This window comes from Hypanus sabinus, unplaced genomic scaffold (genome assembly GCF_030144855.1).
Source record: "Hypanus sabinus isolate sHypSab1 unplaced genomic scaffold, sHypSab1.hap1 scaffold_695, whole genome shotgun sequence".
In the NCBI taxonomy this organism is placed as follows: domain Eukaryota; kingdom Metazoa; phylum Chordata; class Chondrichthyes; order Myliobatiformes; family Dasyatidae; genus Hypanus; species Hypanus sabinus.
In genome coordinates, this window is record NW_026781547.1 from 75,470 (window position 1) to 90,000 (window position 14,531).

A 14,531-nucleotide genomic window follows, 5' to 3' on the forward strand; every position below is an offset into this window, starting at 1 on the left:
CCTGATGGCAGAGGGGAAGAAGCTGTTCCTGAATCGCTGAGTGTGTGTCTTCAGGCTCCTGTACCTCCTCCCTGATGGCGGAGAGGAAGAAGCTGTTCCTGAATCGCTGAGTGTGTGTCTTCAGGCTCCAGTACCTCCTCCCTGATGGCGGAGGGGAAGAAGCTGTTCCTGAATCGCTGAGTGTGTGTCTTCAGGCTCCTGTACCTCCTCCCTGATGGCGGAGGGGAAGAAGCTGTTCCTGAATCGTTGAGTGTGTGTCTTCAGGCTCCTGTACCTCCTCCCTGATGGCAGAGGGGAAGAAGCTGTTCCTGAATCACTGAGAGTGTGTCTTCAGGCTCCTGTACCTCCTCCATGATGGCAGAGGGGAAGAAGCTCTTCCTGAATCACTGAGTGTGTGTCTTCAGGCTCCCGTACCCCCTCCCTGATGGCAGAGGGGAAAAAGCTGATCCTGAATTGCTGAGTGTGTGTCTTCAGGCTCCCGTACCTCCTCCCTGATGGCAGAGGGGAAGAAGCCGATCCTGAATCGCTGAGTGTGTGTCTTCAGGCTCCCGTACCTCCTCCCTGATGGCAGAGGAGAAGAAGCTGTTCCTGAATCGCTGAGTGTGTGTCTTCAGGCTCCTGTACCTCCTCCCCAATGGCAGAGGGGAAGAAGCTGTTCCTGAATCATCGAGTGTGTGCCTTCAGGCTCCTGTACCTCCTCCCTGATGGCGGAGGGGAAGAAGCTGTTCCTGAATCGCTGAGTGTGTGTCTTCAGGCTCCTGTACCCTCCTCTCTGATGGCGGAGGGGAAGAAGCTGTTCCTGAATCGCTGAGTGTGTGTCTTCAGGCTCCTGTACCTCCTCCCTGATGGCGGAGGGGAAGAAGCTGTTCCTGAATCGCTGAGTGTGTGTCTTCAGGCTCCTGTACCTCCTCCCTGATGGCGGAGGGGAAGAAGCTGTTCCTGAATCGTTGAGTGTGTGTCTCAGGCTCCTGTACCTCCTCCCCGATGGCAGAGGGGAAGAAGCTGTTCCTGAATCGCTGAGTGTGTGTCTTCAGGCTCCTGTACCTCCTCCCTGATGGCAGAGGGGAAGAAGCTGTTCCTGAATCGCTGAGTGTGTGTCTTCAGGCTCCTGTACCTCCTCCCTGATGGCGGAGAGGAAGAAGCTGTTCCTGAATCGCTGAGTGTGTGTCCTCAGGCTCCAGTACCTCCTCCCTGATGGCGGAGGGGAAGAAGCTGTTCCTGAATCGCTGAGTGTGTGTCTTCAGGCTCCTGTACCTCCTCCCTGATGGCGGAGGGGAAGAAGCTGTTCCTGAATCGTTGAGTGTGTGTCTTCAGGCTCCTGTACCTCCTCCCTGATGGCAGAGGGGAAGAAGCTGTTCCTGAATCACTGAGAGTGTGTCTTCAGGCTCCTGTACCTCCTCCATGATGGCAGAGGGGAAGAAGCTCTTCCTGAATCACTGAGTGTGTGTCTTCAGGCTCCCGTACCCCCTCCCTGATGGCAGAGGGGAAAAAGCTGATCCTGAATTGCTGAGTGTGTGTCTTCAGGCTCCTGTACCTCCTCCCTGATGGCAGAGGGGAAGAAGCCGATCCTGAATCGCTGAGTGTGTGTCTTCAGGCTCCCGTACCTCCTCCCTGATGGCAGAGGAGAAGAAGCTGTTCCTGAATCGCTGAGTGTGTGTCTTCAGGCTCCTGTACCTCCTCCCCAATGGCAGAGGGGAAGAAGCTGTTCCTGAATCATCGAGTGTGTGCCTTCAGGCTCCTGTACCTCCTCCCTGATGGCGGAGGGGAAGAAGCTGTTCCCTAATCGCTGTGTGTGTGCCTTCAGGCTCCTGTACCTCCTCCCTGATGGCAGAGGGGAAGAAGCTGTTCCTGAATCGCTGAGTGTGTGTCTTCAGGCTCCTGTACCTCCTCCCTGATGGCAGAGGGGAAGAAGCTGTTCCTGAATCGCTGAGTGTGTGTCTTCAGGCTCCTGTACCTCCTCCCTGATGGCAGAGGGGAAGAAGCTGTTCCTGAATCGCTGAGTGTGTGCCTTCAGGCTCCTGTACCTCCTCCCTGATGGCGGAGGGGAAGAAGCCGTTCCTGAATCGCTGAGTGTGTGTCTTCAGGCTCCTGTACCTCCTCCCTGATGGCGGAGGGGAAGAAGCTGTTCCTGAATCGCTGAGTGTGTGGACATTAGGACCCGGCGGAACCCCGGACCTTATTTAACCTGTCTCAGTGCGGTGGACATTAGGACCCGGCGGAACCCCGGACCTTATTTAACCCGTCTCAGTGCGGTGGACATTAGGACCCGGCGGAACCCCGGACCTTATTTAACCTGTCTCAGTGCGGTGGACATTAGGACCCAGCGGAACCCCGGACCTTATTTAACCCGTCTCGGTGCGGTGGACTTTAGGACCCGGCGGAACCCCGGACCTTATTCGACCTGTCTCAGTGCGGTGGACATTAGGACCCGGCGGAACCCCAGACCTTATTTAACCTGTCTCAGTGCAGTGGACATTAGGACCCGGCGGAACCCCGGACCTTATTTAACCTGTCTCAGTGCGGTGGACATTAGGACCCGGCGGAACCCCGGACCTTATTCGACCTGTCTCAGTGCGGTGGACATTAGGACCCGGCGGAACCCCGGACCTTATTCGACCTGTCTCAGTGCGGTGGTCATCAGGACCCGGCGGAACCCCGGACCTTATTTAACCTGTATCAGTGCGGTGGACATTAGGACCCGGCGGAACCCCGGACCTTATTTAACCTGTCTCAGTGCGGTGGACATTAGGACCCGGCGGAACCCCAGACCTTATTTAACCCGTCTCGGTGCGGTGGACATTAGGACCTGGCGGAACCCCGGACCTTATTCGACCTGTCTCAGTGCGGTGGACATCAGGACCCGGCGGAACCCCGGACCTTATTTAACCTGTCTCAGTGCGGTGGACATTAGGACCCGGCGGAACCCCGGACCTTATTTAACCCGTCTCAGTGAGGTGGACATTAGGACCCGGCGGAACCCCGGACCTTATTTAACCTGTCTCAGTGCGGTGGACATTAGGACCCGGCGGAACCCCGGACCTTATTTAACCTGTCTCAGTGCGGTGGACATTAGGACCCGGCGGAACCCGGGCCTTATTTAATCCATCCTGGTGCGGTGGACATTAGGACCCGGCGGAACCCCGGACCTTATTTAACCTGTATCAGTGCGGTGGACATTTGGACCCGGCGGAACCCCGGACCTTATTTAACCTGTCTCGGTGCGGTGGACATTAGGACCTGGCGGAACCCCGGACCTTATTTAACCTGTCTCAGTGCGGTGGACATTAGGACCCGGCGGAACCCCGGACCTTATTCGACCTGTCTCAGTGCGGTGGACATTAGGACCCGGCGGAACCCCGGACCTTATTTAACCTGTCTCAGTGCGGTGGACATTAGGACCCGGCGGAACCCCGGACCTTATTCGACCTGTCTCAGTGCTGTGGACATTAGGACCCGGCGGAACCCCGGACCTTATTTAACCTGTCTCGGTGCGGTGGACATTTGGACCCGGCGGAACCCCGGACCTTATTCGTCCTGTCTCAGTGCGGTGGACATTAGGACCCGGCGGAACCCCGGACCTTATTTAACCTGTCTCAGTGCGGTGGACATTAGGACCCGGCGGAACCCCGGACCTTATTTAACCTGTCTCAGTGCGGTGGACATTAGGACCCGGCGGAACCCCGGACCTTATTCGACCTGTCTCAGTGCGGTGGACATTAGGACCCGGCGGAACCCCGGACCTTATTCGACCTGTCTCAGTGCAGTGCGGTGGACATTAGGACCCGGCGGAACCCCGGACCTTATTCGACCTGTCTCAGTGCGGTGGACATTAGGACCCGGCGGAACCCCAGACCTTATTTAACCCGTCTCCGTGCGGTGGACATTAGGACCCGGCGGAACCCCGGACCTTATTCAACCCGTCTCAGTGCGGTGGACATTAGGACCCGGCGGAACCCCGGACCTTATTCAACCTGTCTCAGTGCGGTGGACATTAGGACCCGGCGGAACCCTGGACCTTATTCAACCCGTCTCAGTGCGGTGGACATTAGGACCCGGCGGAACCCCAGACCTTATTTAACCTGTCTCAGTGCAGTGGACATTAGGACCCGGCGGAACCCCGGACCTTATTTAACCTGTCTCAGTGCGGTGGACATTAGGACCCGGCGGAACCCCGGACCTTATTTAACCTGTCTCAGTGCGGTGGACATTAGGACCCGGCGGAACCCCTGACCTTATTTAACCCGTCTCAGAGCGGTGGACATCAGGACCCGGCGGTGCTGCTCTGAATCCGTGGTGTTTCTGTCCACGAAAATAATCACGATTACGATTGAAAATAAGGTGGAAGTAATAAAGCGATGGGAAAGAGGGGAAACGCCATCGGTCATTGGAAAAGCGTTAGGCTACAGTCGGTCAACGATTGGAACAATTTTAATGGAGAATGTGAAAGGCCCTGCCTCAATGAAAGTGACCATTATTACTGAGCAACGCAGTGGTTTAATTATTGGGTTTTGGGTTTTGATCCTCCACAACAACCCGGCACGGTGGCGATCGCCCCTCGGGAGCGATCTGTCACTGGATCGAACTCGGGAACTTCCTTTCCCGAGCCCTGCGCTGAAACATACGCTCTTAAGTGTTTTATATGCATAGAAAGGTAAAACATGTACTATATACTAAGAAAAGTGTTTGACTAACTGATGCTAAATAATACCGGCTGTACCTGTTCCGACTTCAAATCCGACTTAAAGATGGACTCAGGAACGGAACTCGTTCATAACCCGGGGACTGCCCGTACTTTTAAATTGTCTCTAGATTACTTATCATACCCAATACAATGTAAATAGTTGTTCTACTGCATTGTTTAGGGAATAATGACAAGAAAAAATGTCTGTACGTGCTCGAACAACGAGTGCTGGAGAGAGAACTTCTGGGTTTTCTCAATCCTGATCCACGATAGCCCATGCACATCTCTAAATCATCTCTAGATTACTTATAATATCCAATACAATATAAATGCTATGTAAATAGTTGTTCTACTGCATTGTTTAGGGAATAATGACAAGGAAAAAAGTCAGTACATGCTCGAACAGCGAGTGCTGAAGAGCACTTCCGGGTTTTCACGATTCGCGGTCGGTTGAATTCATGGATGCGGAATTCGCGGAGAAGGAGGGCCAACTGCAGTTGGATATAGATAGCCAGACAGATGGACAGATAGTTAGATAGATAGATAGACAGACAGACATATAGATAGCCAGACAGATAGATAGACAGACAGACATATAGATAGATAGACAGACATATAGATAGCCAGACAGACATATAGATAGATAGACAGACATATAGATAGCCAGACAGACATATAGATAGATAGACAGACATATAGATAGATATAGACAGACAGACATATAAATAAATAGCCAGACAGACATATAGATAGACAGATAGATAGATAGACAGACAGAAATATAGATAGACAGACGGACATATAGATAGTTGGATATAGACAGACAGATAGATAGACAGACAGACATATAGTTAGTTGGATATAGACAGACAGACGGACATATAGATAGTTGGATATAGACAGACAGACGGACATATAGATAGTTGGATACAGACAGACAGACAGACGGACATAGTTGGATATAGACAGACAGACGGACATATAGGCAGTTGGATACAGACAGACAGGCATATAGATAGTTGGATATAGACAGACAGACGGACATATAGGCAGTTGGATATAGACAGACAGACAGACAGACAGACGGACATATAGATAGTTGGATATAGACAGACGGACATATAGATAGTTGGATATAGACAGACAGACAGACAGACGGACATATAGATAGTTGGATATAGACAGGCGGACATATAGATAGTTGGATATAGACAGACGGACATATAGATAGTTGGATATAGACAGACAGACAGACAGACGGACATATAGATAGTTGGATATAGACAGACAGACAGACAGATGGACATATAGGCAGTTGGATATAGACAGACAGACAGGCAGATGGACATATAGATAGTTGGATATAGACGGACAGACAGACAGATGGACATATAGGCAGTTGGATATAGACAGACAGACAGGCAGACAGGCAGACACAGACATTCTTTGCGGGGAGCAGCATCGGCACTGGTGATGCAAAAGCGACTAAATAAGCTCATCAGGAAGTCTGCATCCCTCCTTGGCTGCAACTTTCGGGTTCGTGGTGGAGACGAGGTCACCACACAAACGCTTATCCATTACGGACAGCCTGACACAGTACCTCCGTGACCTGCTGGACAGGCAGAGGAGCCCCCCAACCCCCCGCCGTCGAACAGACTCACTCAGCTCCGCAGTCACGAGGGTCGCGACAGAAAATCTCTCCGATTTTGTATGTCTTAATACTTGGTTAATTATATTGCACATTATTGCACGTGGGTAAATTATCACTGTGCTCCATTACTGGTTAAGCCTGCACACTGCTAAGTCTGCTTTTAAACGTTGCTGCTGTAACGAGAGAATTTCCCACTCAGGACCAATAAAGTATTTATTACTATTATTATTAGATATTGAGAACATGAGATTAAGAGACATTGAAAGTGAGTCCATAGGTTGTGGGAACAGTTCAGTGCTGGGGGGAGTGAAGTTATCCCCTCTGTTTCATGAGCCTGATGGTTGAGGGGTAATAACTGTCCCTGAACCTGGTGGTGTGGGTCCTGAGGCTCCTGTACCTCCTTCCTGATGGTTGAGGGGTAATAACTGTCCCTGAACCTGGTGGTGTGGGTCCTGAGGCTCCTGTACCTCCTTCCTGATGGTTGAGGGGTAATAACTGTCCCTGAACCTGGTGGTGTGGGTCCTGAGACTCCTGTACCTCCTTCCTGATGGTTGAGGGGTAATAACTGTCCCTGAACCTGGTGGTGTGGGTCCTGAGGCTCCTGTACCTCCTTCCTGATGGTTGAGAGGTAATAACTGTTCCTGAACCTGGTGGTGTGGGTCCTGAGGCTCCTGTACCTCCTTCCTGATGGTTGAGGGGTAATAACTGTTCCTGAACCTGGTGGTGTGGGTCCTGAGACTCCTGTACCTCCTTCCTGATGGTTGAGGGGTAATAACTGTCCCTGAACCTGGTGGTGTGGGTCCTGAGGCTCCTGTACCTCCTTCCTGATGGTTGAGAGGTAATAACTGTTCCTGAACCTGGTGGTGTGGGTCCTGAGGCTCCTGTACCTCCTTCCTGATGGTTGAGAGGTAATAACTGTTCCTGAACCTGGTGGTGTGGGTCCTGAGGCTCCTGTACCTCCTTCCTGATGGTTGAGGGGTAATAACTGTCCCTGAACCTGGTGGTGTGGGTCCTGAGACTCCTGTACCTCCTTCTTGATGGTTGAGGGGTGATAACTGTTCCTGAACCTGGTGGTGTGGGTCCTGAGGCTCCTGTACCTCCTTCCTGATGGTTGAGGGGTAATAACTGTCCCTGAACCTGGTGGTGTGGGTCCTGAGACTCCTGTACCTCCTTCCTGATGGTTGAGGGGTAATAACTGTCCCTGAACCTGGTGGTGTGGGTCCTGAGGCTCCTGTACCTCCTTCCTGATGGTTGAGAGGTAATAACTGTTCCTGAACCTGGTGGTGTGGGTCCTGAGGCTCCTGTACCTCCTTCCTGATGGTTGAGAGGTAATAACTGTCCCTGAACCTGGTGGTGTGCGTACAGAGGCTCCTGTACCTCCCTCCTGATGCCAGCAGCGAGAGAAGAGCGTGACCTGGGTGGTGGGGGTCTCTGATGACGGCTGCTGCCTCCAGGACTACAAAACCAGACACTCAGCAGACGGACTCCCGGGCAAGAGCGCGAACTTGGTGTGAGGGGGAACCCCCGGAGGCAAAGGAAAGGATGCGAGTCTCCGGCTCGGGCGATTCTTACTGCCCCGAGGCGCAGGGGGCAACTGCCGGGAGAAGAGCTGCCACGTCCTTCGGCAAGTAAACAGATCAAACTCCTTACGGACAGAGGCGAGAACTGAACCCCGGTCACCAGCGCAGTCAGGCATTACGCTACTGCAAACCCCCCCCACCACCACATCTGTGTGAACGTCAGCTCAGCTCCTTCCGAGTCGAGGTCTTGCCCGCCGGAGTTACGATTGTACCTCTGGGTCACGCTCACCAGCTCTTCGTGGATTTTTTTGATTCCCGATGCCCTATTTTTGGCAAGTGTGTGACTCGTTTAAATATAGACCGGGTGAGTCACGGCTGAACACGCACACACACAGTGTCATGGGTGGGCGGCGATGACTGTGTCAGAGAGCGGTGCATTCCGTACTGGTAAAGTCTCTGCTCTTCCGAGCTCCGGTCATGTCTAAACGCAATTGCAACCCCTCTCCGCCACCCCCCGCCGCTCAGCCGGCAGCGTTGTTTTTAACCCATGCCCTGATTCGGGGACCTCCCACCCTTCCAGCTCCGCGCTGGCGGAACCAGAGCGGGAGGGTGGCGGAACGCCCAGCTGCGGCCCGCGTGGCCGGTGAGGGGAGATGCTGCTTTCCAAATCTGAATCACCAGCCTGCGCTGTGAAATTTAATCTTATATGTGTATACAGTCGGCCCTCCTTATCCGCGGGTTCCGCACGCGCGGATTCAACCAACCGCGAATCGCGAAAACCCGGAAGTGCTCTTCCAGCACTTGTTGTTCGAGCATGTACTGACTTTTTTCCTTGTCATTATTCCCTAAACAATGCAGTATAACAACTATTTACATAGCATTTACATTGTATTAGGTATTATAAGTAATCTCGAGATGATTTAGAGATGTGCATGGGTTATCGTGGATCAGGATTGAGAAAACCCAGAAGTTCTCTCTCCAGCACTCGTCGTTTGACTTTTTTTTTGTCATTATTCCCTAAACAATACAGTATAACAACTATTTACTTAAGGGACTTGAGCATCCGCAATCTTTGGTCCTTGAGAGGTTCTGGAACCAATTCCCCCATGGATAAGGAGGGCTGACTGCATCTATATGTCTATCTATTTGTCTATCAATCTATCTGTCTATATCTATCTATATCGATCTGTTTGTCATCTATCTATCTATCTATTATTTTCTTCTGTATTTACACGGTCTCTGATACTCTGGTTGTTTGCCTGTCCTGTCGTGTGGGATCTTTCATCGATCCTGTTGTGCTTCTTTCTGTTTGTTGAAAACGCCCAAACGAAAATGAATCTCAGAGTGACGCGCACAGCGCATACTTCGGTCGTGAATTCACTGTGAACTTTAAACCTTGAAAAGGCAATATGTTAAAGGGCTGAGTTCGAGTGGATGTGGAGATGAAGATTCCTATGGCGGGGGGGGGAGGAGTAGGGGAGTCCAGGACTGAACTACGTAAAAAAACTACACTCGACTACAGACCTACACTGGACTGCATAAAGTCCTGGGAAATGTTGTCCATAATGGCTAGAGGGATTGAATTGAAGAGCAGGGAGGTCATGCTGCAGCCGTACAGGGTACTGGTGAGGCCGCCCCTGGAGTACCGCGTGCAGTTCTGGTCTCCTCACTCGAGGGAGGATAGACTGGCTTTGGAGGCGGTGCAGAGGAGGCTCACCAGGTTGATTCCTGACTTGCTCCCTCTGGTAGGTGAGACTAGAAGAGCGGGGAGGTTACTTTGTACTGGTGAGACCGCACCTGGAGTACCGCGTGCAGTTCTGGCCTCTTCACTCGAGGAAGGATATGACAGCAATCATCTGCAGATTTCCTCGTGTTTGCTCGAGGAAGGATAGACTGGCTTTGGAGGCGGTGCAGAGGTGGTTCACCGGGTAGATTCCAGACATGAATGGGGTTAACCTACGAGGAGAGATCGAGTCGCCTGGGACTTTACTCTCTGGAATTCAGAAGGATGAGAGGGGATCTTATAGAAACATACAAAATTTCAAAAGGGATAGATAAGATAGAAGTAGGAAAGTCGTTTCTACTGGTAGGTGAGACTAGAACTAGGGGATATTGCCTCAAGATTCAGGGGAGAAGATCAGCGAAGGAGATGAGGAGAAACTGTTTTTCCCAGAGGGTGGTGAGTCTGTGGAAATCTCTGCCCAGGGAAGCAGTTGAGGCTTCCTCACTAAATATATTTAAGATACAGTTAGATAGGTTTTTACATAGAAGGGTTGTGGGGAAAAGGCAGGTAGATGGAGCTGAGTTTACGGACAGATCAGCCGTGATCTTATTGAATGGCGGGGCAGGCTCGATGGGCCGGATGGCCGACTCCGGCTCCCATTTCTGATGTTCTCATGGTACGAGGTCTGGGATTCCTGGCTCTGATTTAACGGCTGTCTCTCTCTCTCTCTCTCTCCCTCCAGGGACGGAGCCCTGGTGGTTTTACTTCCTCAACGGCTGCCTGAACTTCAACGTGGTGTTCGTTCTGGCCCTGTGCGCCCTGCCCCTGACCACGCTGATGGAGCTCCTGCTGCAGCAGTTCAGTGGTAAGGGCCCCCGGCCGGGCCGCGACCGCGCCGCCTCGCCCGCTTCAGCTCCAAAGCTTGAACCCCTTGGCTGGAGTCGAGGGATAGAACTTGACCCCAGTAACAGAGCCTTAGAGCCCCTTCGGCCCATCGAGTCCATACTGAGCTATCAGTCTGCTTCGTCCCATTGGCCCGGACCAGAGGCTGCCGCGCCTCTCCCATCCGTGTACAGGCGTCTCCCCGGCACCCCCCCCCACCCCACCCCATACAAAGGTAGAGTGTTTCTACGAAGCAGAAATGGCGAAAGCAAGAACCGTAAAAGCGAAAATCCTCTTTGTAATGTGAAGACAGGTCACCGAAGTAGGTCTTTTGTAAAGCGGAGTGGCGTCAAGTGAACGTTTGCAAAGCGGGGGGGGGGGGTGCCTGTATCTATCCAAGTTTCCCTCAAGTGTTGACTTCAGACCTGCGTCCGGCACCTCGCGCCACCCTCTGAGCGAAGGAGCCCCCCCTCCCCCTCAAACGTTTCAACCTTTCACCCTTAACCCCCGACCTCTAGTGCTCGTCCCACCCAACCTCAGTGGGAAAAGCCCGCCTGCATACCCCCCCCCCCCCGTGATTCTGCGAGGTAGCATTTGCTTCCGGTCTCCTCTTCGACGTTGTGGGTTTGTGGCATGACCGCGAGAGTTTCCCCTCAGCTGAACCTGGGCGTTGTTGGTCTGTTCCCCAGTTCAAGTCGAGTCAAGTCACTTTTATTGTCATTTCGACCATAACTGCTGGTACACTGCACAGTAAAAACGAGACAACGTTCCTCCAGGACCATGGTGTTACATGACTCAGTACAAAAACTAGACTGAACTACGTAAAAAACAACACAGAAAATAAACTACACTAGACTACAGACCTACCCAGGACTGCATAAAGTGCACAAAACAGTGCAGGCATTACGATAAATAATAAACAGGACAATAGGGCAGTAAGGTGTCAGTCCAGGCTCTGGGTATTGAGGAGTCTGATGGCTTGGGGGAAGAAACTGTTACACAGTCCGGTCGTGAGAGCCCGAATGCTTCGGTGCCTTTTCCCAGACGGCAGGAGGGAGAAGAGTTTGTATGAGGGGTGCGTGGGGTCCTTCATAATGCTGTTTGCTTTGCGGGTGCAGCGTGTGGTGTAAATGTCCGCGATGGCGGGAAGAGAGACCCCGATGATCTTCTCAGCTGACCTCACTATCTGCAGAGGGGTCTTGCGATCCGAGACGGTGCAATTCCCGAACCGGGCAGTGATGCGGTTTTAATCCACCTGAACTGGGAGTGAGTGAGCTGTAAAGGGTTCATTGTCAAATGTTTTCAGGTGAAAAGCACTGCGGGGGTGGGCTTTGTAGGTCCACTGCTGATCAAAAGCTGCCATTTCAGTTAACGCCTCTGTTACTTAAAGGTTGTAACAGCCAGGGGTTGGCAATAGAGACGAGCTCCCAATCCCTATTAAATGCCCCCAATGGCGTGTGTCTCAAACAGCCTCTGACAACCCAGTCGAGCTCCCGGCCTTTACGTGAGGCTCAGCTACTAAACCCGGCGGAACCGTTTCTACTGACGGGAGAAGGGGGCAAAGGCGGGTCACTGGCGCCTCAAAACCAGTCGCTCCGGGCGGACGGGGCTCGTCGGGCCGCGGTCGGCAGCTCGTCCGGGGGAGGGAAAACTCTGATCTCAAACCTCCGCTGTACCCGCTCGCGGGGGAGGCTCCGGGAGCGAACCCCGAGGGGGGAATCCGGAGCTGGAGTCCCTGAGGCAGTCTGACGTCGAGTTCGACGCCGACCGGCGACTCCCGGTGCCGGACCGTATCGGTCCCCGCCGTTCCATCGGCTGCGTGGAGAGGGGGAGCCTGCCACGCGGGCAGCAGCTCCCTCTCCGCATCGTCCTGCCCTGGGCCTGCGTGACCAGACAGCCAGGATGCCACACCCACGGTCGAACCCGACCGACGGAGGCCCTCGCCTTCTACCGCCTGCGGAGTTGAGGGCAGGAACGAAAGGCCCTCCCTCTCTGTCTGTCTTTGGCCATGTTGTGTCTCAGGTGGGGTTGAGTTTGGGAGATGCCGGAATTTTAAAAAAAAATCTCCATGAGCATTCGAAGACTTGAGCCAGGCTACATATGCAGGTTACTGGGTGGGGTCCAGGTCCCTTGGTTCAAAGTTCAAAGTTAATTTTTGTCAAAGTACACAGAGGAAAGGAATGGAGGGTGATGGGCTGAGTGCGGGTCGGTGGGACGAGGTGAGAGTGAGCGTTCAGCACGGACTAGAAGGGCCGAGATGGCCTGTTTCCCTGCTGTAATTGTTACGTGGTTATATATTGTATACGTCACGGGATACAACTCCGAGATTCGTTTCCTTACGGGCGTACGCAGTAACTGCCAGGCACCTGCGCTATCCCCAATGGAAGGCCGTACCCAACAGGGCAAACAAACAGGGTGCAGAGGGCAGCAAACAGCAGAAGGACAAAAGCAAAATAAATAAGCAGTTAATGTCGAGGACATGAGATGAAGAGTCCTTGAAAATGAGTCCGTAGGTTGTGGGAACAGTTCAGCGTTGGGGGGAGTGAAGTTGAATGTAGTTTCCTGATGGTTGAGGGGCAATAACTGTCCCTGAACCTGGTGGTATGGGTCGTGAGGCTGCTGTACCTCCATCCTGATGGTTGAGGGGTAATAACTGTCCCTGAACCTGGTGGTGGGGGTCCTGAGGCTCCTGTACCTCCTTCCTGATGGTTGAGGGGTAATAACTGTCCCTGAACCTGGTGGTGGGGGTCCTGAGGCTCCTGTACCTCCTTCCTGATGGTTGAGGTGGTAATAACTGTTCCTGAACCTGGTGGTGGGGGTCCTGAGGCTCCTGTACCTCCTTCCTGATGGTTGAGGTGGTAATAACTGTTCCTGAACCTGGTGGTGGGGGTCCTGAGGCTCCTGTACCTCCTTCCTGATGGTTGAGTGGTGATAACTGTCCCTGAACCTGGTGGTGTGGGTCCTGAGGCTCCTGTACCTCCTTCCTGATGGTTGAGGGGTGATAACTGTCCCTGAACCTGGTGGTGTGGGTCCTGAGGCTCCTGTACCTCCTTCCTGATGGTTGAGGGGTAATAACTCTCCCTGAACCTGGTGGTGTGGGTCCTGAGGCTCCTGTACCTCCTTCCTGATGGTTGAGGGGTGATAACTGTCCCTGAACCTGGTGGTGTGGGTCCTGAGGCTCCTGTACCTCCTTCCTGATGGTTGAGGGGTAATAACTGTCCCTGAACCTGGTGGTGTGGGTCCTGAGGCTCCTGTACCTTCTTCCTGATGGTTGAGAGGTAATAACTGTTCCTGAACCTGGTGGTGTGGGTCCTGAGGCTCCTGTACCTCCTTCCTGATGGTTGAGGGGTGATAACTGTTCCTGAACCTGGTGTTGTGGGTCCAGAGGCTCCTGTACCTCCTTCCTGATGGTTGAGGGGTGATAACTGTTCCTGAACCTGGTGGTGTGGGACCTGTGGCTCCTGTACCTCCTTCCTGATGGTTGAGGGGTAATAACTGTTCCTGAACCTGGTGGTGTGGGACCTGAGGCTCCTGTGCCTCCTTCCTGGTGGTTGAGGGGTGATAACTGTTCCTGAACCTGGTGGTGTGGGTCCAGAGGCTCCTGTACCTCCTTCCTGATGGTTGACGGGTGATAACTGTTCCTGAACCTGGTGGTGTGGGTCCAGAGGCTCCTGTACCTCCTTCCTGATGGCACCAGTGAGAAGAGAGCATGTCGTGGGTGGTGGGGAGTCCCTGACAATGGACGCTGCTTTCCTGCGACAGTGCTTCACGTAGACGTGCTCAGTGGTGGGGAGGGCTTCTCCCGAGAGGGACTGGGCCGTATCCAGTGCTTTCTGGAGCTTTCCGTTCGAGTGCCTGGGCGTTTCCACACCAGGCTGTGACACAGCCAGTCGATACACTCTCCACCATACGTCTATAAAAGTTTGTCAAAGTTTTAGATGCCCTAGCTCGTCTCTGTTAGGATATGAAAAGCTAAACGTTGAGCTAAACCAGGTCTTCCCAACCTCTGTTTATGCCAAAGACTAATATCGTTATGTAGAGGGTCCGTGACCCCCACCCCCCGAGCCTAAGCTG

At 53.0% G+C, this 14,531-nt stretch overlaps 1 protein-coding gene across 1 annotated transcript in view; it reads left to right on the forward strand.

The window, feature by feature from the left end:
• Positions 1 to 14,531, forward strand: part of LOC132389891 (alpha-1,2-mannosyltransferase ALG9-like) — a gene marked incomplete at its 3' end in the record, with an annotated part of 123,834 nt that overhangs the window by 74,081 nt on the left and 35,222 nt on the right. Inside the window, exon 5 of the mRNA XM_059962452.1 lies at positions 10,318 to 10,440. Coding sequence (XP_059818435.1) covers positions 10,318 to 10,440 — 123 coding nt within the window. The remainder of the gene's footprint in view (positions 1 to 10,317; positions 10,441 to 14,531) is intronic.